This window comes from Alexandromys fortis, unplaced genomic scaffold (genome assembly GCF_014885135.2).
Source record: "Alexandromys fortis isolate MF-2015 unplaced genomic scaffold, M_Fortis_MF-2015_v1.1 scaffold_88, whole genome shotgun sequence".
In the NCBI taxonomy this organism is placed as follows: Eukaryota; Metazoa; Chordata; class Mammalia; order Rodentia; family Cricetidae; genus Alexandromys; species Alexandromys fortis.
The window spans coordinates 7,538,550-7,563,819 of record NW_026067961.1 but is presented as its reverse complement, the minus strand read 5'-3'; the positions used below and the strand labels follow the sequence as shown (position 1 = coordinate 7,563,819).

At 47.0% G+C, this 25,270-nt stretch overlaps 1 protein-coding gene across 5 annotated transcripts in view; it reads right to left on the bottom strand.

Annotated features, from left to right (window-relative positions):
• The window catches only part of Vps13d (vacuolar protein sorting 13 homolog D), a 221,120-nt gene that overhangs the window by 19,094 nt on the left and 176,756 nt on the right, over positions 1-25,270 (bottom strand). For all 5 annotated transcript variants that reach the window (XM_050153110.1, XM_050153115.1, XM_050153113.1 and 2 more), the window contains one exon: positions 23,467-23,662. In XM_050153110.1, the coding sequence (XP_050009067.1) occupies positions 23,467-23,662 (196 nt within the window). The remainder of the gene's footprint in view (positions 1-23,466; positions 23,663-25,270) is intronic.

Here is a 25,270-nt window from a genome sequence, read left to right as displayed (position 1 = left end):
GAGAGAGAGAGAGAGAGAGAGAGAGAGAGAGAGAGAGAGAGAGAGAGAGAGAGGAGAGAGACTATCATATATGTATATGTGTGCACATACACACACACAGGAGGTCAGAAGTTGACATTGGATGTCTTACTCTGTTGTTCTCCACCTTAATTTTTGAGGCAGGGTCTCTCACTGAACCTGGAGGTCATGGACATGGCTGGCTAGTTGGCCAACAGGTTTTAGAAATTCACCTACCCAGTGCAGAGATTACAGGTGGAGATGCTGCATGTGTCTTTTACATGGGCCCTGGGTATCTGAACTCAGCTCCTCAAGGACATTGCCACCAGAGCCATCTCCCCTGTGCTCAAGGCCTATACCCTTTTTAAATATTTGCTTACTTTCTTGTATGTGTGCGAGTGCTGTGTCTGCATGTATGTAGTATGCTGCATGGGTGTCTGGGACCCACAGAGGCAGAAGAGGGTATCAGATGCTCTGGAACTGGAGTTAGGATGGTTGTGAGCTGCTATGTGGGTGCTAGGAATGAAGCCCGGGACTTAGGCAAGAACATCAAGTGCTCTCAACTTCTGAGCCAACTCTCTAGCTCCTTGTTGTGTAGTGGTTTCCTCTGAGATGGAAAGAACCCATCTTAAAGGGAAGTTCCTTAAGATAAGGTAAGCAATTCAAAATAGTTTCAGGGAGTCCCCAAAACTCAGATTCACTAGGTCCCTCCCTCCCCAAGAGTAAACAGTAAAAACAGTAGAGACTGCAGGCGAATCAACCTTGGACACGCCAAGCTACAAATAAGCCTCTGAGGCCAGCCAACCAGTCTAAAAGAAGCAGAAACCGGCTGAGTTGCCTTGAAGAGGCTTCGGCCTACCGAGCTACCTGGAAAGGACACCTCCAGCCTGTCGAGCCGCTTGCAAGGTGTGCAGTGCATTCCAGGTTCTCAGCTTTTCTGCTGGGCTGGATTTTGGTGACAAAGCAGTCTTTGAGCCATTTCTGCTCCTGCAAGTGCCAATAAAACCCACTGGTCTGTTGTGAGCTCCCTATCTGGGGTGAGTTGATGAGTGTGTCGTTTTTCCCCAGGAAAAGTCTGTCACACAGCACCCCACAGTCTACATTCTTGATGACCACAGATGAGTGAGTGCAGGAGCTAGTGTGAGTGCTCCACTCTGCAGCCTTGGAATGGCTGCCACAGCTTTTTGGGAAGGCCTGGCATCAAGAAGGAGCCTGCTGTAAGGCCAGAAGGAACAGGTTGTAAACAAATACTTAAGAACAGTAGGCAACAAATAACAAGACCAAAAAAAAAAAAAAAAACCCAAAACAAAAAAAAAAACAAACCCAAAAAAACAATCAACAGGTCACACCCCACACAACCAAAACATCCACCAGCACTCCCTTTTCTAGAGTTGCAGCAACTGGCTCTATTCCAGGCAGAGTGACAGCATGCTTTCACAGCCATGGCACAGACTCCAATGCACACGGATAGGACCTGCCAGTAGCTAAACTTCATTTTACCAGCATCTAGAAGGAGGACATGCACTTACATTGATGAGGGTTGGCGCATGGCTACTGCTGACAGAGTGGGGAAAACCACAGCAAGCGCACTAAAGAGGAAGGAATACTAGGCGCTAAGGTTTTCTTCTTCTCTTAAAAAAATACTATTTTATTCTCACAGGTCCTTCAAATCTCTCAAATATCTGGCCCTTTCCTACAAGACAAGGTCTCATGTAGCCCAGGTTGGCCTCAAACTTGCTATGTTGCAGAAGATGACCTTCAATTTCTAATCCTCCTGCCTCTGTCTCCCAAGTGCTGGGATTACAGATGAGCACTGTGCCTGGCTTTCTGTAGTGTTGGGGCTCAAACCCGGGGCTCTGTGTTGACCAGGAATGCATTCTGCCAACAAAGCCATACCAAGAGGTTTTTAAAAGGACTGGGACAGAGAATATAAAAAGGAATTCATGAATGGGGAGAAGAAAACAGCCAACAGAAATGCAGAAGATGATTCAGCATGGTTAACTTGCAGAGAAGTGTGAACGACAGCAACGTTGGGACATTTGCTCTGATTGGCAGGCTTAAAAGATGAAGCCTGCTTCTTCCTGTGTTGTCCATCACAGCAGCTACCCTATAAAAACTGTGACTCCTGCTCTGAGTGAATGAGCAGGCAGTGAGCTGGAGAAATGCTCCACTTCAGCCTGTGGATCAAGCACAAACCGCTTCCCCTTCCTCGGAAGCAAACTGTAATGTGCCACTACAGAAAACACACAGCACCAATCCAGGACAGCATTGAGAGGAAAATTACAGGTAACACTTGGAATGTGAAAAGTGGCAAGAGTCTGTAATGACCAAACCAAGTATATCATGGAATATTTGGAATATATTACATAACTGTTCAAATAACTGGCTTTTGGAATGCAAAGGTGTTTTTCAGTGAACATCAACGTTTGTACTTGGGGCTGCAAGTACAGCCTGGTAACAGAGCTAGGTTGAGTTAGGACGCTTGAGCCTCCCCAATATACATACATGTGCGCGCGCGCACGCACGCGCGCGCGCACACACACACACATTTATGTAACACTTATATATTGCACATATTTGTATCTCTGTGCATTGCACATACAGACATGCAGGGAGGTGTCTGATGGGGTTACATTAGTAACTTTTTGGTGATTATTAACAATGGGTTGGTTATGCTGAGTTCTGCTCACACTCTGGAGGCAAGGAGACGGGAGATAATGACAGCACCCATCTCAGTGGCTTGCTGCAGAGATCACAGAGCTGACTCAACCAGCAGAGCCCCAAATGTCAATGAATATATATTGCATGCTATTTTACTTAAACACTAAGACTATGTTTTCTTAAAAAAATATCCACTATGACTCAGGATGCAGTTGAGCTTAAAGAGCAAAGTCTAAAGCACACGCACAGTGAAACCACAGATAGGCCCAGGGTTCCACCATAGAAACGCACAGCACGAGGGCTACGTGAGGTGGGGGAAGTAGCTGCTGAGTAGCTTTCTTCTGGAGAAGGGGCACTCGAAGGGGAGTGACCATCATTATTCATGTCTCCTCCCACAGCCTGGCCAGGTTCCACCTTCTCCTGGACGCAGTGGGGAGAGCCATGGATGTGACTTTGCCAAGCTGCAGCTGCCTCCAGGACACTCCGTGGCCCAAGAACAAACTTTACTTTTGCAGCACTGCCTCACTTTCCGACCCTGAGCGGCAGGAGTCTGTTCCTGCATATGGGAGCCAGCAAGCTCAAAGTAATGCCCTCTGACAGAGGAGCTGGAGGTGCTGGCAGGCCCCACAGGGCCCGTGGTATGCATGGTACAGTTGTTAAAGAGTCCCCCAGGTAAAACAGCCATTGCAAACTGTAAGAATGGGTAACAGCACAAGCAGCTTGCCTCCCAGCATGCCCCAGTCTCAACCCATCGGCAAAGGGAGAAGTGACATCTGGAACTGGTTTTGAGGCTCTCCAGCTGCAGATCCATGAGACTGAAGGGGCTTATGGCTGTCCCTTCTGATTCTCATCAGGGCAGAGCATGAGCCAGAAGACACGCTCAAAAGAGACCAAATCAACCTCACTTTGAAATGCTCCTCACTTCCCGACCTCCTTTGAAAGCAGAATTAATGGTCCAGGTGGAAAGAGATCAAAATGAAAGATAAGGGTTTGGGTCATCCCAGGTACATTTTGAGGTTCCATAAAGATCAGATGCACCCCTGGGTCAGAGGTGATACCAAACCTCCCCAGAGCCTGTCCCCTTAGGAGACAAGAGCCAGTGAGACTGAATTCATTTGGATTGTTGGCCTGGGGAAGGGGTGGGGGCTGTCTGTACAGGCCCAGGGGGAAAAAAAGCACATGCAAATTGTGTTAAAAATGTGTTATGAGCCAGAGAGACAAGGGTAAGATGCTAGACCCTGCCAGACAGATGGGGCAAGTAAGCAAAATCTCCCAGATCTGGTGCCAACCACTGCTCACACCCAGCATGTGCCTTTCTAATTGGTTCCCTGTGCGAGGGCACACAGGGCTGGGATCCAGACAGAGGGGGGCATTAGACCCTGCCCACCTGCCCAGGCAGGTGCAGTTGTACCTCCTCTGATACCTAACAAAGGACACAAAAGTTCTGCTCCCACCTCTTTCTGAAACTGAGGGTTCCTTTTTCCTTCTGGACCCAGCCACAGACAGCAGAGAGTGAGGGCAAGCATGTGGCTGTCCAATTACCAAGTTCCTTGGGGAGGGAGAGGCACAAGGGAGCCTAGAGCAGCTCTGCCGCTGACAAAGGGTGAGTCACCCTGGAAGCCTCAAGTGACTCTTCAGTCCTAGCTCTTTGCAGTTCCCTTTCCGAAGGATTGCTCAGACCAGGGAGCCGGGACAGAGCTTCCCTCTATGTGGCACATAAACCACTGAGGACTTTCTGGTGCTGTGACTGATAAGAATCTCTATAAACCCTAGTTAGCATCTGGCTAACTCACGGCATCATCAGTGATTATTAAACAGAACCAAAGAAATCCAAAGAGCAGAAGAATTTCTTCATACAACTTGGCCTCACATGCACGATGAAGAGACACAAGCCATTTAGGTTTAGCAATCGTGTGATGGAGTCCAGATGACAACACCCTCCACGCTGGAGTCACCACCAGGGCCTCCTGAGGCCTTCAGAGCACCTTGACAGTGGAAGCGTGACTAACCAAAGACCCAAAAGTCTCAAAAGGCTGGCTGGCCACTGTGTCTCTTCCACCTCTAAAGCCTTTTTACTCAACCCACAGTACCAAAATAAACAGAAATCCCCTGGCCTCCCAAGGAGGTCACAGCATGCTGAGCACATCTGACTCGACATCCTACGCAGAGGCTTCCTGTGCCAGCTGTGTAGCAGCTGGAGCTCCCAGGTGATGAGCAGATAAAGATGAACTTCTGAAAGGCAGAGCAGAAACAAGGCCGCAGTCAGGGAGTGTCACTGCTCCTTTCTGGGATGGGCAGATTCTGGGTGTGGAAGGGAGTGCCGCAGCTCCTGGGCACAGAGCTTGGTGACCTGGTTTCTGGACAGGAGCCACAATAGCCCAGGATCCCTCTATGCTCTGGAAATGATATGTGCAAGGGCCCCACTTGGGCTAAGGAATGTGATGGACTGACAAACAGGATGAAACTATCCCAACCCACTTTCCCTCTCAGGACCTCCGAATACAGGTAGCCTTCCTTTATGGCTACATTAATTAAATCCCTTCTGTCTACAGACCTGCTCAATTCACTATTCCTTCTGAGAACTCAGGCTGCCTGGGCCTTGCTGGGATATCTACTTCCCCATGCCCTTCCTGGTGAGGGGGCAGAGTTTCTTTGAGGCTACCTGCAACACCAGACCATTCCACAAGTCAGCCTTCCGCCTGCTCTGATCAGCATGGAGGACGGGGCCTCAAGGAGCCAGAGAGAAGTCATTCACAGTCACAGCCCTGAGTGGTGGGGCAGTACAGAAGGGAGCAAGAATCACCTTGAACCTCAGCAATGCTATGAAAAGATATGGCATCCAGGCATCAACCACTTTGCCACCAGCACAGCCTCCTCGGAGACGGCTAGGTTTCCTGTTGTGTCAGCCCCGCTTCCTTCAGCAACATTATACTGCAAACAGAGAGCCACTCGGAAGAAAGCACCATGGTGTCCCATTTCTGGGCTGGGGGCTGGGGGAGGGAAGGAGGCAGACTGCGTAGCTGCTCCAGAGGGGAACATTCCAGCACTGTGACCCCCTCAGAGTAGCTCTCCTTCCCTCTCCCCAGACCTGAAATGCTGTTTGAAGAAAGGAAGCATGTGGGCTTCCCTGTGTGACCTCAGATGGGCAGGTTCTGAATGGCAGCTGGGTCTATTACATGCCGTGTGAGAGGGTTAAGCAGGACAGCCTCAACTCTTTATAAACTTTTGCCCTGTGGATATGTACTCATTGGCGGCAGTACAAGACTCGAGCTGTATTACACGCCTTAACGATATGGTTCAACTGTCGGTCAGGCTTGGGCCTGGCAACGGGCCAGACCGCAATCAATGGGACACAGAGCCTCCCCCTTTCAGATCATCACGAAGGCTCATATTATCTTCTTTTCGTCGTGCTGGTTAAATTTATGGAGCAGAACCCTGAAGCTGCATTCCACGGCCCGGCCGGCCCACGCGGCCCTCCCTCCCTTTGTTCGGTACTGTAAGAGAGCCGTGCTTCGGAGGACTGCAGGGTTGTTAGTTCAGGCCCTGACTGTTTGCTCATGGCTGAAATGAAGAGAGTTCAGTGGAAGGGCAAAAGGACAGCCCGAGTGTAAACCCCATCCCAGCAGGCTCTGGGCCCCTGTATATAGGCCCCGAACTGCTCTTCAACGCACGACTTCACTTTGTTCTCACAAAAGCAAAATCATCAGCCTGATCCCTGGCAAACTTCCTGTAAAACAGCCACCAAGTCCTCGTGTATTTGAACCTGCACTTGAACTCAGCCAGGACACCAGAAGCAGGCATATTCTATCTACAGCCATCTTCTAGTCTTCTGGAGTACAAACGCTGACTACCCGCTGATCATACTTCTAATACAGAAAAAAGCAGTTTTCAGGACTTGACTACCGAAGTGGGATACATGAGTACCACACATGTGTGTATGTGTGTGTGTTCACATGTACACACATGTACGCTGGCATGTCTGTTGGACAGTTGGTATTATGGAACCAAGCAGAAGGTCCCAGGTATCAGATCTTCTGAATAAATTCATTCCTTTGCCTTGAACCCAGGATCTCTGATTAGCCTACACAGAGCTGGGTAGTCAGCCTGTTCCAGCAGGGCTTCATTTGGTTGGAGGGTCTACCCATGAAGAAGAATGCCCTCCTTGCCTGACTCCAGCTATCCATCTGTGCTCCCCCACTGATGGAGAATGTGCACAAACTGGAAAGGGAAGCTGAGCCCAGAGGTTCACCCAGCTCTCCCAGCAGTCTGCCAGGAACTGTGGCTCCTCACATGTGCCTGCTGCCCTCTGTGTAATGACATTGCCAGGATGAAATTGGAGGTCTAGAATAGTTAGTAGAACTCTTCTAACCAGGGTTCAAGCATAAGAGAAAGAAGAGCAGGAGGCACAGAGAGGTGGGAAAAAAATAACCAAAGTCAAGATTGACCAAAGACACCCCAAGAAGACCAGGCAGAAAGCCTCTGAGGGCATCACTGCCGGGCATCACTGATGACTGGACAAACTTTGACGATGCCCAAACCATCTGAAAAGAAAATCAGACTCTACCAGTGACAGCATGCCCATGGGCATGTTTTAACTCTGGGATGAGGCAGAATTCCTCAGAGGAAGTTGGTGAAGCCAGGATTTGCTTCAAGCTGAAGCTGCTCGCTCCTTCATTCAAGCAAGCCTCATATTTCTGAGGGGCATTCTTGGTTTCCCTCAAAGGCGTCTTTGTCCATGTACCAATGCTGAGAGATTGACAAGGCAGTGAATCTGTCATCCCAACACCTGAAGCACCTTTTCGGGGTCCATGGGCAGAGCCTGGAAATGAATGGACCATAAAACACTATCTCTTGCTCTTTAGAATCCCTCTTCTGCCAGGCAGTGGTGGCGCACGCCTTTAATCCCAGCACTCGGGAGGCAGAGGCAGGCGGATCTCTGTGAGTTCGAGGCCAGCCTGGTCTACAAGAGCTAGTTCCAGGACAGGAACCAAAAAGCTACAGAGAAACCCTGTCTCAAAAATAAAAAAAAAAAAAAAAAAATAGAATCCCTCTTCTGCATATCTTTATTTCTATTTGCTAAAAATGTTACAAAGAACCACGTGAGCCAGAAAACAAGCAGTAACAAAAAGATAGGCTCATCAAGGAAATTCTCAAGAGAAATGCATAATCCGTAGAACTTGTCTCTACTTGCTTACATATGTGGTCAGTGTTCAGTTAGCTTTGACTCTAAGGACACCTCACCTCTCCAAGGGCAGTCAACAGAGCACTTACATTACATTGTCACATGGGTCAGGTCAATACGAGTTAGTGAGTGCAGCCCCTTTAGAGAGGTCTGGTTTGGCCCACAGGGAGACTCCATGTATCAGTAGTCTCTGGCCGGTCCCTGAGAATAACAGTCTATCATCACCCAACACTGACATGGAGAACTTAAAAGCAGTGGACTCAATACCTCCACTTCCTGTTGGACCTTTTCTATCTTAAGATCACTTTATGACAATATTCCAGGGACATTTAATCAAAAGCAAACAAGGCAACCAGACTCTGAAAATGTAGGCACACAAGTTACTTACCCCAGCGGCAGTAGCAGCCAATCATATGGCGAGAGCTACTGCCTGCAGACTCACCACTGTTCACCTGTCCCTCCTGGCCGTCCATGGGCTACCTCTTCCACCAGCTCCTTGACATTGCTACCTATGTCTGACACAGTTAGGACAAGAAGCACTGCTATGATATATGGGTTTTGGGGACCAAGAGGAAATAGATTTGGGATTTGCTTGCAAACAACATACACATCCACCCTTTCTAAAATGCCTCTCAAGGTCTTTATTTTGTTTTGATGTTGACCAGCAGCTTAAAAAAATGAAAATAAAAAACCAAAACACTGTGAATATTCAAGTACCTCTTCAAGGGAGGATAATGTGGAAAGTGGTCCATTTACAGAGGCTCCTGGACATTACATTTTATGTAGGCTGCAGTGACCCACTCCACCAGTTTGAGCTAGCCTGGTGTATCTGTTTCTCAGAGGTGTCTGTGAGAACTCAGAGGAAGGGCTGACGCAGTGACAGGTAGGCTGGGCCCATGATTCAAATCTTCTGGCTGATCAGATATTACCAGTTGAAGAGGGCTAGTCCAGCTGGGCACAGGACGAGAGCCACAGCAGCTGAGGGATGCTTTAGTGCCACACAGCCCAGACTGACTTGATGCCTTTAATTTCAACACAACAGTACTGAACTTAACTTTTACATCTCTCATGGACTTTCTTCCCATATCTGGAGAGCCAATCTTGGAAGAAGTCTACTCTCTGATGTTCCCACAGAGAACTCAATAGGTGTTCACTATGCCACACACATGTGACCAGGACACAGACAACCCTCTCCCCTTTGCCACTGGACACAATGACCTGGGTAGGGGGTGAGAGTGGACAAAGCTATCTCACAAATCTGCAAACAGATGGGAACTGGGATTTGGGGCCCTCAGTCTGCAACCCTGGTTCTCATGATGAGAGCTACCTGCACTGACACCCGAAGAGAACATCCACACAGGGCATTTTGACCACAGAGATGAGTCGAGGAGAGACTGATCCTGCACAGGTATGTTAAAAGAGCATGAAGTGACTACTGTCACTTCAACACAATAAATCAGGATGACATTCCCAGCTGTCCATCAGCTCTCCCACTGCAATCTGGGAACAACAACCCTATGACTCCTTCCCTGAAACTTAAAAAGTCTGGAGTATATTTGACTTTGATTTGAAAAAAAATTTTTTCTTCAAATTGTCACTAGATAGAACACTTTGTATTTACTGTATGGTTCAGAAGGGACCCAGAAAAAATGCCAGGCCTGAATGCCATGTCCCAAGAGCCACTTACCTTGTCATTCAGAATTTTCTAGGAAGCTCAAGAGGTGATGAGTTAAATTTCTGGGAGCAGGCCAAGAGGGAGGATGAGGTTTCAAGTGAATTGGGAATGAGCATTTATAGCCTAGAGAAAGTTCTTCAAGGGCTCAGAGCAGTAGAATAAGCTACCCACCACCTCTATTCTGCCAAATTATGAAGAGAGGACATGATGGGGAGGTTTTTAAAGAGCCAAACACACTGAGGTAAAATGAAACAGTTTTTCATCCTAAACACTTAGCCCTGAACTCGAGTATGCTGCTGTGTTTTGTTTCTAGGCAGATATTAGGGAGCCCAACCTAAATGGCAATAGAGTGAGAGGACTGACTGTCCAGCAGATTCAGATGCACAGCCCTCAACAGTGACGAGAGCCCTGCTGGAGAGGAATCTGGATGTACAATTTAAAACCCTTACACAACACTGAGCCGTAGATTGTCATGCGTCTGGAAAATATAACCGTTTTTTGAAGAATGCTTTCCAAACCATGTAATGCTTTTAAAGCTGTTTATCCAAAGAGCTAGATATGCAACAGGGGCCAAAAACCAGTCTGTCAGCTGTCACCGTCGCATGCCCTGTCCACATTTCCGTAAGCACTCCATCAGGCTCGGGTGCCCTGTACCCAGCAGACACAGATGCCAGTGTTTGGAGACATTTGCTACATAATTCTTACCCGACAAGACTAGCTCTAGGGCAGATTTCCATGTCATGTGGGGCCTTTGGCTGAACTCTGCTGGATCCCAGAGGCATCTCATTTACAGCACACACTAATAACAGTTTGGGGTCACCTGTTCGTCACAAGTGAGTTCAGGGAAGGTTCATGGCCTCTGCACACCTTCTCCAGTAGAGTTCTTGAATGTGGGCTAAGAGCCCAGGTGAGACCTGCCAGGCAGCAGTTCCAGCCAGGTTCCTAGGCCTGATTTAGCTGTTGACTTATGTGACGAGAACAAGGAGGACAAAAACCAAGCACAACATAGAAATCCCAAGATTCACAGTAGGGAGAGGAGTCGGCCAGATTTCAGACTGACACAACTGTTGCTTCACTTCTGTTGTACATTGCACACTCAGGAGAGACCACTGAAATAAATGTCATTGCTCGAGCTGCAGCAGTGAGCTGCAATGTGCCGGGCTGAATGCTTTATATCTATTCTATAACTCAATCCACATCACCACCCGCTGAGGTAGGTATTATTATCCTTAGTCCTTATGAGTCAAAGCGATCTCACCTTCGATTAAGTGAGATTGAGGGGAAAACGTTTGCTCCAGGCCGAGGGGCAGGACACTGACTCAAATCATGGGCTGCCAACAGGGCCTTGTGCCACAGAGATGTGGAAGCCACCAGCGCCTGGAGCTTGCTCTCTTTTCTCACTGGCTGTCACATGTCTGTCCAGCACCAGGAAGACAGAACCCGTGGGTTTATGTTCTTCCCACTCTCCTTCTGAGACAAGCCCCTCTCTTTGAAGAAAGACCTCTTGCCCTCCGAGTGTCAAGATAAGAAAACTTTCAGCGACTTCCCTTGCAAACTACAAACACCCATCAGCACCCAGGATCTAAGGAAGTCGCTCACCAGCTGCCAGCCCCTCTGAATAGCTTTTATGGTTCAAGGAGGGGTGGTGACAGGCCCATGTCACTACCATCGGGTGTGCTGTTCTTTCATGTCCCTTGGATTTGACAAGAGCCTTCTACAACCTGTTCCTTTACAACACACAGAAAGAAAGATTAAAGAGCAATACCAGACTCGAAGCTGGGGTCAGACTGGCAACAATCATTCTGAGAGAAGGGCCACAGACTGCTCTCCTTCGTAGATGTCCCACAGTTGCTGTGATGGTGAACTGAGATAACCCATGTAAACCACAGAGAACTGGGCCTGGGTCACAAGAAAGGCTTCTAAATGCTAGCAATGTTATTCTGCGTTAACACTACCAAAGTATAATGGGATGTGAGCCCTGGGTTTCAGGAAACCATCTCATACCACAACTACTAGGGAAAGGACAGCACTAGGGATGGATGGATTAGCATCAAGTCGGCATTATGGGGGTTTTGATTATATATGGCAGATCTAGTCTAGGGACTGCTCCCCAAAAGTAAAAGCAGAAGACTGAACATGGCACACACTCAAATGGAGAAAGGTGTCAACAAGTTTTAGAAGCCAAAACACAGATGGACACACGGTGATGAAATGTAAGCCTGAGGGAGAGGAAGCCACATCGCAGTGAACTAATTAGTATGGTAGAACTTGCTAGATTTCCGAAAGACGAAGGCCCCAAGGAGCCCTGAAGGCCTGGGTATAAAGGAGGAGCAGGGAGGTGTGTGTGAGGCGGTGAAAGCAGGAGGACTGGGCTGAAGGCTGTATGAGGAGGAGCTGGACCTGCAGATCTCCTCAGACACCCATCTGGCCCGCTCCTCCTCATGACAGAGTTCAGCCAATGGGCTCCACTAGGTCATGATCACATGACATTCCAGAGCCCTCCTCAGCCTTAGACACAGGTGGATAATCAGTAACAGCCAAGTACTGTCTATTCAGAAAAGAAAAGGACAGAAAAATACAAACAGAAGGAAAATGTTTAGAGCAGGAGTACTCCAGGAGATGATGCACAGAATGGTCAGCCTTTAGGGAGGGCCAGAGCATGGGAAGGACCAGCCCTTAGGGAGGAGCAGTCCATGAAGAGGACCAGCCCATGGGGAGGACCAGCCCATAGGGAGGACCAGCTCATGGGGAGGAACAGTCCACAGGGAGGGTCAATCCATAGGGAGGGCCAGTTCATAAGGTGGATGAGAGCTAGGTCTACGGGGAATTCCCATGAGAAAGAACTGATAACCATCTAAGTTGTCTTCAAATGCACAGAGAAGAGTTTGTGGATAAATTAGCAATAGGCATGTGGAAATTAAAAAATAGAAAACTAAGCAAACAACAGTACTAAAGGCAGTTAGAAACTTGGGGGTGGGGTGGTGGGCTTGGGGACCACAACAAACCAAACAAGGTAAAAAGAAAACTATAATAGTAAACTATGTGGCTTCACTGGGAATACCATTTATATAGTCATAATGCAAAATTCTGGATATTGATTTATCAAAACAGTATGAGCAAATTATACTGAAAAGAAGAAGGAACATGTGTGTATTTCAACAGAAAGTCTAATGGGGTGAGGGACTAGCAGTATATCTGTTCATTCTTTAGAATTAAAGAGACAGATACCTCCAAATTGAAGAAACCATAAAACTGTTGAAGAGTGCTATTCCAGAGTACAATATCCTTCATCTTCATCAGAGAAGCCGCAACTACTTCCAAGAGACCTTAAAGATCAGGCCTGTTGATTGCTGCTATTCCCCCACAGGAGGGATGTAGGGAGGATCTCAGTCAGGCCCATCTGCTTCTCCCAGTTAACTGCATGCACATGTGCCCCAACCGTCCACAGCCTCAGAGTCTCAGGGGTGCTAGAGCACAGACAGTGGAAGGGGACTGAGGGACACTTGACCTGTACAGCTAAGGGGATATTGGCATCCATGCTTCGGCGAGACTTTCGGATGGCATGGAAGCTCTGGAGTCACCCACACCCCTCCTGTAAGTGCTCTGTAAGCCCAATAAACATACTGGTGCCCCAGGCTGGGCTTTGGGGTCTGTTGTTTATGTCCTATTAGGAGGGGTTGAGCACCAGGAATCAGGTACAGGGAGGGGTGGGCAGAGACTGCAGTTAGCTATTGAGACATTTAAAAGTCTTTTGACTTAAAAAAAAAAAAAGTTAAAATGCTAAAGTCTGTGGTGGCACTGCTTGTGATCCCAAAATTTGGGAGACAGAGGCAGAAGGATCAGGAGTTCTAGGCTAGCCTCTGGAATGAGTGAGACCCTATCTCAAGCCTCCGTCGCCCCGAAGAGAAGCTATCTCCCACTAAATTAAGATATTTATTTTAAAGAAAAAGTGTGCTATAGGAAAACAGTTTAGGCCAAAATCATAGGATTTAAACATAGTTCTCAACAACTGCAAAGTAACAGTTACTAAATACACGAGACAAAGAGCTGAATAATTGAAGATTCGTTCATCTGGTAACTTTAAAAATAGTGACTGAACTTTTGGTTTTGAAAGTGCTGCTGTAAACCTAGAAACAAATAAGGGTGGTTCCTGGCCACAGTTTTACTGTTTTTAAGCCATTAAATCACTAAACAAGTGTATTTTAAGTACCTTGCCTTTACTTTAGTGTACACGTAGGAGGGAGTTAAGAGCATTAACAGGGTGCTGGAGATGGTTAGTGATTATGAGCATTGGCCATCCTTTCAGAGGACTTGGGTTCCATTCCTGCACCTACATGCCACCTCAGAACTGTAATTCTAGTTCCTGGTGATCCAATGCCCTCTTCTGTCATCTGTGGGCACCAGACATGCACGTGGCACACAGACATACATGTAAAATAAATGAATAGTATCAACACACAAACCAAACAGCTTGGAGACGCTCTCCCTGAAGACTCTTCAAAGTAGTTTGTCCCCAGTTATTCCCCTATTCTCACCTAATACCTATGGCATGCATAGAAACAAGCGTTCAATAACCAATGCCTGTCGTCAATTTGCAATACTACTAAGCAGCTATGTCTGGGAAATCACAAGTCAAGAATTGGTGAGCTGAGTTAATGGGGTCCCCTACAGTCCAAACCTATCAGAGGTTCCCATCTTCCCTGTAAGACAGTGTTTCTCAGCCTTCCTGAGGCTGCAGCCCTTTAATCCAGCTCCTCGTGTTGTAGTGACCCCAACCATCAAATTACTTCACTGCTGCTTCAGAACTGCAATTTTGCTCCTGTTATGATTTGTAACGGAAATATCTGATATGTGAGCCCTGTGGGGTCGTGACCCACAGATTGAGAACCACTGCTCTAAGTTCTAGACACGCACACGTGGCAGCTTAGCTAGTTCTACAGTAGGAGGACAGGTGTCAGTTATTCCTACCGAGGTCAGCCGGTAAAATCCAGGGAGCCCATGAGCCCTGCCCTGGTCATTTTGCCTTACTCAGCAAGGCTGACTGGATTCTAGCCAGGATCCCCAGGACCCAAGCTCTTCACAAGAAGAGGTGGGGCTCTGTTCTCCCACTTTGAAGTTTTCTGTGGTCGCTGGGAATTTTATGATATGACCCGGGTCGCCCCTGCCATTATTGATGTTTGAAGTCTGTTTGGGGAAAATGTACCAGGAGCTGACTCTAGTGTGAACACAGAGCAACAGCCTCATAAAAACAGCTTCCCTCCAGGAGTTCAAAGAGTTTATCCAAATGCCGTGGGCTGGCCCTGCTGCACCAGCTTCGCTAGGGCAGAAAGCCACAGAGTGGCCGAGCAATAAACTGTGAAACCAAGACACAGTCCCCCCCATTACCTGAGATCGGCTGGGGCTGTGCTAGCCTGACCAAGTGGCCTCTGACAGGATGGACCTGCTCACCACTTACGTTGCCAAAATGAAAGTTTATTGGGTTGGGCAGGTTAAGGCGAAGGACTAAATTAGCCAAATTATTATAAGAGGTCTTTCTGGTATGTGATACAATCTTCCCAATCATTACTTTGAGAAACCTAGTAAAATTCGGGCACAAGCCAGGAGGGCTGACAATGGTTGGCAGGAGTCCAAAGCGGAGCATGGCGTTACTGTTGCTGCCCTCGTATATTCCAGATAAATCCACCATAACTGATATGTGCTGTTTATTAGCAAGAGGAGGGATCATCACTGGATTTTCCAACAGAACAGCTTGTCAGGGAAATTAACCAGGTACAGGGATACCTGTCACTGCTAATGTGTTTGCAGAGTCACTGAAGGTGAGAGGAGGGGACTGTTTTACATTTTTGCAAATCTCTGTGAGTCTTGCTTAATCAAAAACAGCTGAATCCTTATGTCTGCTCCTACCTGCACTCTGTTGGGGGTTCTGGAAAACGCCATTGCACACTCATTAGAGATTACCAATATAAAACTATTGTGTACCTGTAGCTCATATATAAGTACATGAATATAAGAATTGGGTTATTACAGAGTGGGGGGGGTTCCCCGGAGGTCCCTGCTCTAAGGCCCCATCCATGCTCAAATCTTCGCTAACTAGAAAGCACTTCCCAGTCTGCATTTAGTCCACTCAGGATGCTGATTCGTAACACTGTCAACTGACTTGATCATATAAGTCCACTACGGTGAGACTGTTTCACCCAGAGTATACCGCCACTGAAAATGCAGAACTGATCTGATTTTATTCCTCTCTGATAAGACAAATTAGTGAGAAATTTGAAAGGCGGAAAGAAGGTGAAGGGGACTGTAACGCCACCACTCCTCCTGCAAGCTTATGGTCCTTCATCCCTACCACATTTCCAAATTCCCATTGTCTGCTGTCTGCAGCAGGGGATTGATTCTGTGTAGCTCAGAATTCCTTCCACTAAAAGCTCTCTGGGAGAGGGGCTTCAGCTCTACCTGAAGTTGATCTTTAAGAAGAGTCCAACCTCGTCCCAGACAAAGACTCCACTGCAGTAAGGATTCAAAGCTTATGACAGGCAACAAAACCTAAACATAATGCCTCTGAGGCCTTGGCAGAGGACTCCCACAGGCCGTAAATGGCTGTCTACCCTTTTTAGACACAAAATACAGACTTCTCTCTGAGGGAACTGTGGGCACTACTTTGCTGGAAGGTCAGACTATAGACCTCGAATGTTAGTCCTGTGAACTCACTGAACACAGGCACAACAGACCACTGTTGGAGAGTATTATTCTCAGGTGTGTGACTTTGTTTCTGCTGCATTTGTTTAACTCTGTGAAGCTGTTACTGTGCCTGTCTAAAATGCCTGATGGTCTATGCGTCAAATGAGTCAAATAATCTCAAGCTAACTCTGAATAGAGTATTCTAAAGTTTCTTTATTAAAAGGGAACTCACAGATCACAGCAAGGAAATAGGAATGGGGTCTGACATCCAGGTGACTCGCGGGAAGAAGAGAGCAAGTGGGGCGGGACCACAGCTTTTTGGTACCCAAAGTCACGCCCCAACTTGGTCCAGCCTCTTAAAGACCACTGGCTAAAGAAGGCTCCCCATCATCTCCCCCTTTTGTCTAAATAAGAGAGTTCCAAGCATAATACAAAACTATATACAATAAGGACAAATATCAATATTTGTAATTCTAATGTAAAAATTCTAATGTAAAAAACAAACAATTCTAATTTTTACATTAGAATTACAACCAGCATAAACAATATTAAGCAAGGAGTATATGCTAAATGTTTTAATAATCATTTTATCCTAAGGAGTCCAAGTCTTGTATTAGAAAGGGCATGGCTAGCTCATAAGAGAAAGGTAATTATGACTATCTAATCTTCAACCCCATCGAAGGCCTAAGAAGGGAGATAATATTACTTGAATAGGCAGGAAGTGCAATCAAACAGCTTCTAAAATGTGCAGTAGATGACAGAGACATCTGGCTACCTGGGAAATCACCCAAAGTCTCATTTTCTATGTAGGAGCAACCAACTTTGGCTAAGGTCTAGAGTAACTGACAGACCATTTTCAGAGACAGGAAATTTTTTCAAAACCATCTTACTCTGTCCTGGCAAGGCTCAGCAGTCTTTTTGATTGGCCAGTGGCCAGGAAGAAACAAGGATAGGTGGGGCTAGCAGGCAGAGAGAATAAATAGAAGGAGACATCTGGGAGGAGGGAGAACATGGAACAAGAGAAGAAGAAGAGGAGGACAACACCAGAGGTCAGCCATCCAGTCAGCCACAGAGTAAGAAGGAAAGTGAGATATACAGAGGAAAGATAAATTCCAGAGAAAAAAGGTTCACAGGATAATTTAAGATAAGAAAAGCTGCTAGAAACAAGCCAAACTAAGGCCAGGCATCCATAACTAAGAATAAGCCTCAGTGTGTGACCTATCAGGGAGACAGAGTAAATGCCGTACACCAAACCACTGATGATCAGATTACTGGTTCTCTCTCAAACGGCAGAAGTCCAGCCCACCGTGGTGTTTTCTCTGTGAAGGGCATGTTGGTTGAGACACGGGGTCTGGGCTTGAGCCACACGCTTTCTCTTTCCTAGTTCAGTTGATTTTTACTTTGGGAGCAGGATCGTGCTGTTTCCATGAAGTCAGTCATCTTGGCATGCCAAAAATGGCAAAAATTAGACGCTCTCCTTTCTAGAAATGATTATAATGTACCATGACCAAAAAAGTGGTTTTCCCCCCCTAACAGATAATCTTGCATAAAAATGAGTCATGGGATTTCAGAAATGGAAGGCTTTTCTCAAATACATGTGAGCACGAACACACACACCTCGCCTTTCTCTCTCAGCAGTAGCGCTGAGCTTTCCATAAGTCATGCTACAATGAGGACGGCATTGTCTGGGGCCTTTTGAGTGAAGGGGAGGGGAGGATTTAGAGTTCAGCAAGAGGGAAGAAGTCTGTCTCAGAAAATAAGATTTCTCTACTTGTGTTACTGCAAGAGAATTTTAACTTATAAGGCATGAAGGCCTGTTAAGATGTTTCTTAAAAATATCTTCTCCTGTAATTCCCTCAGCCTGAGTTCAGACCAGAGTGAGACAGCCACTGCCTTAACACAGCTCCCAGCATCGCTTCTAGGGCAGCAAGGGAAGACTGAGGCATGTGAAAAAATGACCTAACTACGTCCACACCTGCTCCCGAGACACCTGGTCTAGCAAGATGAAAGACTGAGAAGCCATGGTTCTCACTGTGTAGCCATGAGCAGAAGACACATGAAGTGGGTCATGATGTCCACTGTGCTTTGTAGGAGACAGGACAGTCCCTTCTCTTTGTTTGGAAGTGATAATGATGTTCTGGCTTCATGAAAATGGGATCTCAGGCATTGGCAGAAGGGTACCAGGTTAGCCCACAAAACCACCTAAGAAAGGATGCAGAGCCTCACAGACAAAACACACAGATAACTCCAGCTTCACCCTGTCAACACCCACATCCACATCCTTGGTTCTGCTCACAGGTCTCATCTGGAAGGTACATGCAGAAATTTAAACAAGTGAGAGGTGGAGCCACAGGCTGAACAACCCAATACATGTCCAGAAGTGTTAATTTTACTGAGTACCAAGTGAGAATATTTCCTTCTTAAAACAAACATGGAAAAAAATCATAATATTCATTTGTAGTCTGAAGACCAAACAGAAAGTTCCAGAGAAATGCTGTTTTCCCATCTTGAACACAGCTGGGGAAACTGAGAACATGTGTGGTTTCGTGAACACCTTTCGTTCTATTAGGTTTTGCTCTTTGGGAAGTCCCTAAAGGCTCAGGTCAAATCAAGCCTGCTGGGCGCCTCAATGTAACACCAGTGCAGGGCAGAGGACCCAAGGCAGTACCACCACAATCGGGGAAGCTCTGGGAGCAGTTCTTTCTCACTCCTGGGCGCCAGAGGAAAGTACAAACGCTGTACCAAAAAGGATTCTAAGAAAAAGCCATTAGGTTTCCCACCAACCAGCCATTAACATTGTCATTAATAAATTTTGGGTGGTGTCTTGGGAGTGTTTTTACTGAAAAAGTCAAAGATGCCCCCACATAAATCCTCTCTGTGAAACCAACTCAGGCTTATTCAAAAGCTGCTCAGCAACTGGGATCTGTCTCTGGACTCAGTAGAGTCCTGGGATTCATGAACGTCGGTCCTGATGGCTATATTCTTAAACACTGATCTATCATCATCCTTCAAATTCCCTTCCTCCTTATCTAACTTAAATAACCAGATAAGCCCAACACTCCTGGGCTTTGCTAAATGGGTTTAAATATTTCAAGTTCTGCCAACTCCCATTTCTCCTGCCTTTTGGGGTCTTGACTAAAAAGGTGAAGAAATATTTTGGAGGACACTCCAGGGCCTGGCTTCATAAATCTCTGTCTGCTACTTTCCCAGCATGCTGTGCTGCTCAAAGTCAGAAACACATAGAGAAGAAGTGGGCCCAGGCATGCAGTGCCACCTTCACCTATTGATACCCCCCACCACCCCCACTTAGAACCATGCATTCAGGCAGAGAACCAGACAAACACAAGGCTGGCTGTCCTGCTCGGCCTGGTTTGCTCAGAGGGTGGCAGCTGCTCTCCCGTGGCACCAACGGCACCACAGGCATCTATGCCATTTTTACAAACTTTACTTGAGAACAGATGAATGTGGCCCACTCTGCACAGACTAAAAGACGCACCCTGAGCCAGCAGAACACTGCCTTGGAAAAAGCTTCCTGTTTCAGTTCCAAACCACACATACTTGTAGAGTTAACAAATGCAGGGGGGGGGGGTTACTGGTCTACAACATGGATGCAGAGGCCAGAGGCACTGCTGTCCTCCGCCCTCTTCACCCCTCCCCCATTGCCTTCCTGAGGACTGTTTGACTGCATGGGAACATGGAAAGAAAGTTAGGTGGCTGTCTTTTTGGAATGCCCAAGAAGAAGAGGAACTTGGAAATATTTTAATCTGCAAGGACATAAGGAGGGGGATTCCCTATAAATAAAGCCATGCTCAAATAAACATGAGAAGAAGCCAGTGTTTCCTGTAAAGCTACTATGCCGATGGATTACTGGAAAGAGCACTCGTTCACAGTTTTATGACTTACTTTGCTATCATCTGCTCAAAAGTTGGGTCATTTAAAACATAGATGGCTGAGATCTAAGCCTTCAATGGGATGAAATATGGCAAAGGAAGCAGAGAGTCTCTTCCAAGTGCAGACTCAGAGGCAGAACTCTTGGACTCTTGGGTTCTGTTCCTGGCGAGCTCCCTGGGCTCAGGTCAGTCTTCGGTCAGAATCTCACTTTTAATCCCTTCAAATCATTTGTTAGTCCCTGTTGTCTAAACAGTGGGGAAAATCCCTGAGTAACACCCCTGGATCCTGTTCAACCAACTGGGATGGCTGGATGGATGTACCTCACTTCCAAGAAGCCAGGGTGATTTATCCCTTGGGTAGTGTCAGGATATTCGAGAGACCCCAGTGTTATCGGAGCAAAGCCCAGAGAGGAGGACACGTTTCTCCACCTGCAGGGAACTCTGAGCATGACCCGAAGATAACATTGCCCATCTTCATCATAGCTCTTCATGACTTCTATATTAAAAATAACCCTGGTTGGGCTTCACATCCTTAGGAGGCAGACTTAACAGACAGGTATATCTAATCTCTTATTTATAGATTGAAAATGCTGAGGCATGGGCAGGCTAGAGATCGAACCAGTGAGTCAAGGTTGGGACTCTGCCCTGCTGTTTTCTGGGTCAAGTGCTCTGTTCTCACGAACACATGGCTTCTCATTAATAACCTGAACCTAGACAAACATGCAGAGGGAACCCAGTGTTAGGCCTACTGCTCACCCTTCAGAAGACCCTGCTCCACCTTTAAAGTACAGTAGAGGGCACCATGATGGATCTGCTGGCCTGTGTGCATGGCTGCCGTGGTTTTCCTAGCCCACCAGCCCTGCCTGTGGGAGCTGAGAGGACAGACTCAAGCAGGTAACTCCTCCTCTGAGTGGCCCATGCCCAAAGGCCCTTCACTTAGTTCTGTGGCTTGTTTCTAAGAGAGTTAGTGCCCAAGCAGGGCCCTCTACAGCAGAGGCTGGGCTGGGGTCAGAGGATGGGCTGCCTGAATCTGGCTTTACCATTTTGAGCCAGCTGCGTGGCTGTGGATAACCACAAGGCTTTCTGAACTGTCTATAAGTGAAGCTCAAAGACGAGTGGGGCTGGCCAGATGGAGGCCTCTAGGCAACGCTGGAGCTCTATAAGAAGCTCTTCTGCTTGGTCTGTTCCGCCAGGCTCCCCTTTGGGGACTTCCTCTTCCCCGATCAATCCTTACTTGCACTTCAAGGCTTCATCTCTAGAAGAAAAGTGTGTCCTGACTCCGCAGACCTCTGAACCATTTCCCGGCCTGCACTTCTACTGATCAGACCCATCACTACACTATCTTCGCATCACTTCCGGGTCATCTAGCATCATTCTGTAAATCATTATTTACATGGTAGTTTGTGTCTGCTGCCCTGATTAATCCTGAGTGGTCCGAGGCTAGGGGCAGTCTTATTTCCTGCTGTATTTTCAGCCTAGAGTTCATAGGAAATTTTCCATCAACATTTACTGACTGGAAATGAATGAGTGAATCACAGAAAGCAGATGGCACCAAGTCAAACTTTCTGTGAAGTGCTGGATAACTGGGAAAAATGACAAGAGCAGCTCTATGCCTACAGCACCATGGTGCCAGATGTGTACTCCGAGAGAGAATACAAAACCTCCCGAGGCTTGCAAACCAGTGCTGTGCAGTCTTAACTTTTGCAGCATAGAAATCATCTTTCTGTTTGTTTGTTTTTTGAGACAGGGTTTCTCTGTGTAGTCCTGGCTGTACAAGACAAGGCTCAAACTCAGAGATCTGCCTGCCTCTGCCTCCTGAGAGCTGGGATTAGCCATCTTTAAAGGTTTCAATGTTTAATCATGTGTAAATGTGGGGAGAAAATGTCTGTGCATATGTTACGGCTCATAGAGTCCAGAGAACACACCCTGGAGCTGGACTTGCAGGCGGCAGTGAGCTGCACAACACAGATGCTGGGACTGAACTTGGGTCCTCTCAAAGAGCAGTGCATGGTTCCTAACCACTGAGTCACCTTTCCAGCACCTCAAGAAAAAATTTTTTTGAGCAAACAAACCAATCTCTTGATATTTTAGGGTTTTTAATAAATAATAGTTCTTTGAGATATTGGGTTCTTTAGTTGTATTTTCACTTTATGCTGGAAGAGACTTCTTAGGCTTTGGGTAGAAATAAAGAACTAGCTGGAAACACTGTACTGCCTGCCTGTCCTCACTACTGTATGCATGCCTCGGAAGAGATGCCAGGGCTGGTTTAGCTTTGTACCTGAGAACAGAATGCAGCTTCAGGTGTCAGCTAAACTCCACAGCCCTCAACACTTACCCCACACCACCCCCACCAACAGCCACTTCCAGATGGAAGAACGAATGTATCATATCACAAGTTCTGGTCTATAATCACAAGCACTTTCCCTACTGAGACAACACAGCACTGATGCGGCTCCCTGGTGACAGACTAGGGCATTCCTTTTAGTTGGGGTTGACTTCACTTTAAATCTTTCGGAAGGAGCAACAGGTGTGGGCACAGCCCAGCTTCTGAAAAGATGCAGTGCTTTACCTGGGGAACATCAACTATCTGAGCTGCAGTGAATTCCCTATGGACATAGTGGAGCCCACTGGGAACAGCACCCTCCTTGCCTCTCTGAAGAAGGGAAGCTAAAACAGACCATTAACCAAACAGCTAAGTTAAAGTGCTGAGTTCTGTGGGATTTGGCACAACAAGGGCCATCTCTGATTTCTAGTCCTAGTTGGTGTCAAGACAAGACAATATACCACAGCAGAATCACCAACTTGTGGGAATGTGGAAAGCTAAGAGAATACCCCTCGTGATGAACTGCAACAGCATGTGCTCTAGAATTACGCTGGGTCTAAGAGCAAAGACCACCAGCCTTCAGCAAGCTGATGGGCATGAGAGGCACAATTAGCTTGGGGAAACGTCTAATGGTGTAATCCTAGTTTTGACCTCTCTGATGAAAGATCCAGACACTGTCTTCTCTTATCTATACCCAATCTAGTAATCATCCATGTATGGAAAACCACTTGCCACTTTTTCTGTAGGTGGGTGGAATGAGAGCAGGATTCGTGCAGCCCAGACTGGCCTTGAACTTGCTATGGCCTTGAACTCCTGATTCTTCTGCCTTCACCTCCCCAGGGCTGCTGGGGTTACAGTCACATGCTATCCTTTCTTCGTGCCTTGAGGTGCCTCCTTTTCACATACTTTTACTGCACACGTCAGACATTTCTGCTACATGTACTGAAGTTAAACAACATATAACTAAAGCAGACAGCACATCATTAAACACATCACTATGGATTGGAGGAGCCTTAGACCTGGGCTCAAGAGCAGAGATCCACTCTCGCCATGAACTGACCTGGGACCACTGAGTGTGGCTGTGTCTCTCACTGCCTGGGCTGTTTCAGATGCAAAATCCAGGGCCCCTGCCACTGGCTTGGTCACAGTGCCCACCAGTCCCTTGCCAAGACCAGATATGAAGCCGCTGACACCTCCTTCTGTCTTCACACCCTCCACTGTTGAAGTGATGACGCTGGTCAATCCACCAATGATACCTAGCAGAAAACAAAACAAAAACAAGGGTTTCTGTTTTTGACTCAGTTCATGACTCTGGAATAATAAAGGCAATATGTTGATCTCTAGACAGGTCAAAGTCAAGGGACCCCGGGATTTGTTCAGGAAGTCCAGAATCAGAGGATGTTGTACTAGGCTGTGAGTTAGAAGAAAACATGTGCCCTGGATAATGAAAAAAAAACCAAACCTTGGACTAGGGCTGTATTAAGAATTTGGAGGGTAGAGTGCCTGCCTTGTGAACAACGCCAGGGTTCAGTGTCACTGGAGAGAGCGAACCAGAAATGCAAGGTCATTTGAATTTAGCTACATAAGTTCAAGGCCAGCCTTGAAGAAATGAGATTCTGCCTCAAAAAAATAAATCATTCGTCAATCAATTAAGGAAAGAAAAGGCTGGAAAGTGAGTGGTGGCCTTTTCTTGTTTACTATTCCAATTCTTAGGCAGCATATAGGCAATAATGAAAGAGAAGATACAGACAAAGGGGTGAAGCAATAGAAGACTGGAAAATAGGGTCCTTGGGAAAGGTTTGAGATCCTTTGAAATATAAGGCAGAAGGCTAGCTAACTAAGCGTTTCAGTTTTCCCTGGATACTGTGAGAACAGCCAATACCACCAAATGTTTGACATGGCTTCTATAATACTGCATGTTTTGCTGAGACCATTAGAGTAAATGATGAAGAATGCATTAAGGCACCCCAAATAATTCATTAAGGCTGCCAAGGCTAACCAGGACCCTGGGGATTGTGTCAAGATTAAAAGACCAATCCAAGTGAAAAAGGCATCCAAACATTTTAAAAGCTGACAGCAATGGTTGACGCAGGCCCAGAAGCGGCCACAAGTTGGCAAAGGCTAACGAGGTCACAGGCATTGCAGGGAAGAGGCAGGCCCTGTCCAGTGAGCATTTCCAGGACTTGGGCCAGGGACACTCACAGGATGTTTACCCTCTGACAGTTGGGGTGTGAGGAAGCTCTCTGCACTCTTCAGCTCTAGTGAGACAAATTGGGAAAGGAAACTGGTTGGGTGAGAAAGTACTAAGAATTCACAGCATTTCTTTGGATTTGGGGTCCTGTTGCTCCAGTGAGGCAACATCCCTACCCTAAGCTTTGAACAGCAGTCCTGGCCGGACAGCCAGGACTTAAGGACAGACTTCAATGGACCCGAGTCAAACAAGACTCCAGGTTTTATTCATTTACTGAGAGAGAAAGAGCACATGCACGTGTGGTTTGTGTGCGCGTGTGCACAGTGCACACACACACACACACACACACGCTGAAGCACATTCGAGAAGTCAGAAGACAATTGGCAGTACTTAGTTCTCTCCTTCCACCATGTGGGGCCTGGCTATTGAATGCAGGTCATCAGGTGCTGAGCCATCAGATCTGCCCTAGGACTCCAGCTTTCAACCCAGACTGGATGGATTCTGGTCTTATCATGGGAGCCTTTTCCTCCTAAAGGAGATACACTGCCCAGAGCTCAGAGTGTCCTCTTGGATGAGGCAGCACTGGTTCTAGTCTCAGACTGGCCTAACTGGTTCCTGGAAGGGCTATGTATAGCATCGGGACAATCCTTAATTGGAGGTGACTTTGCCACTG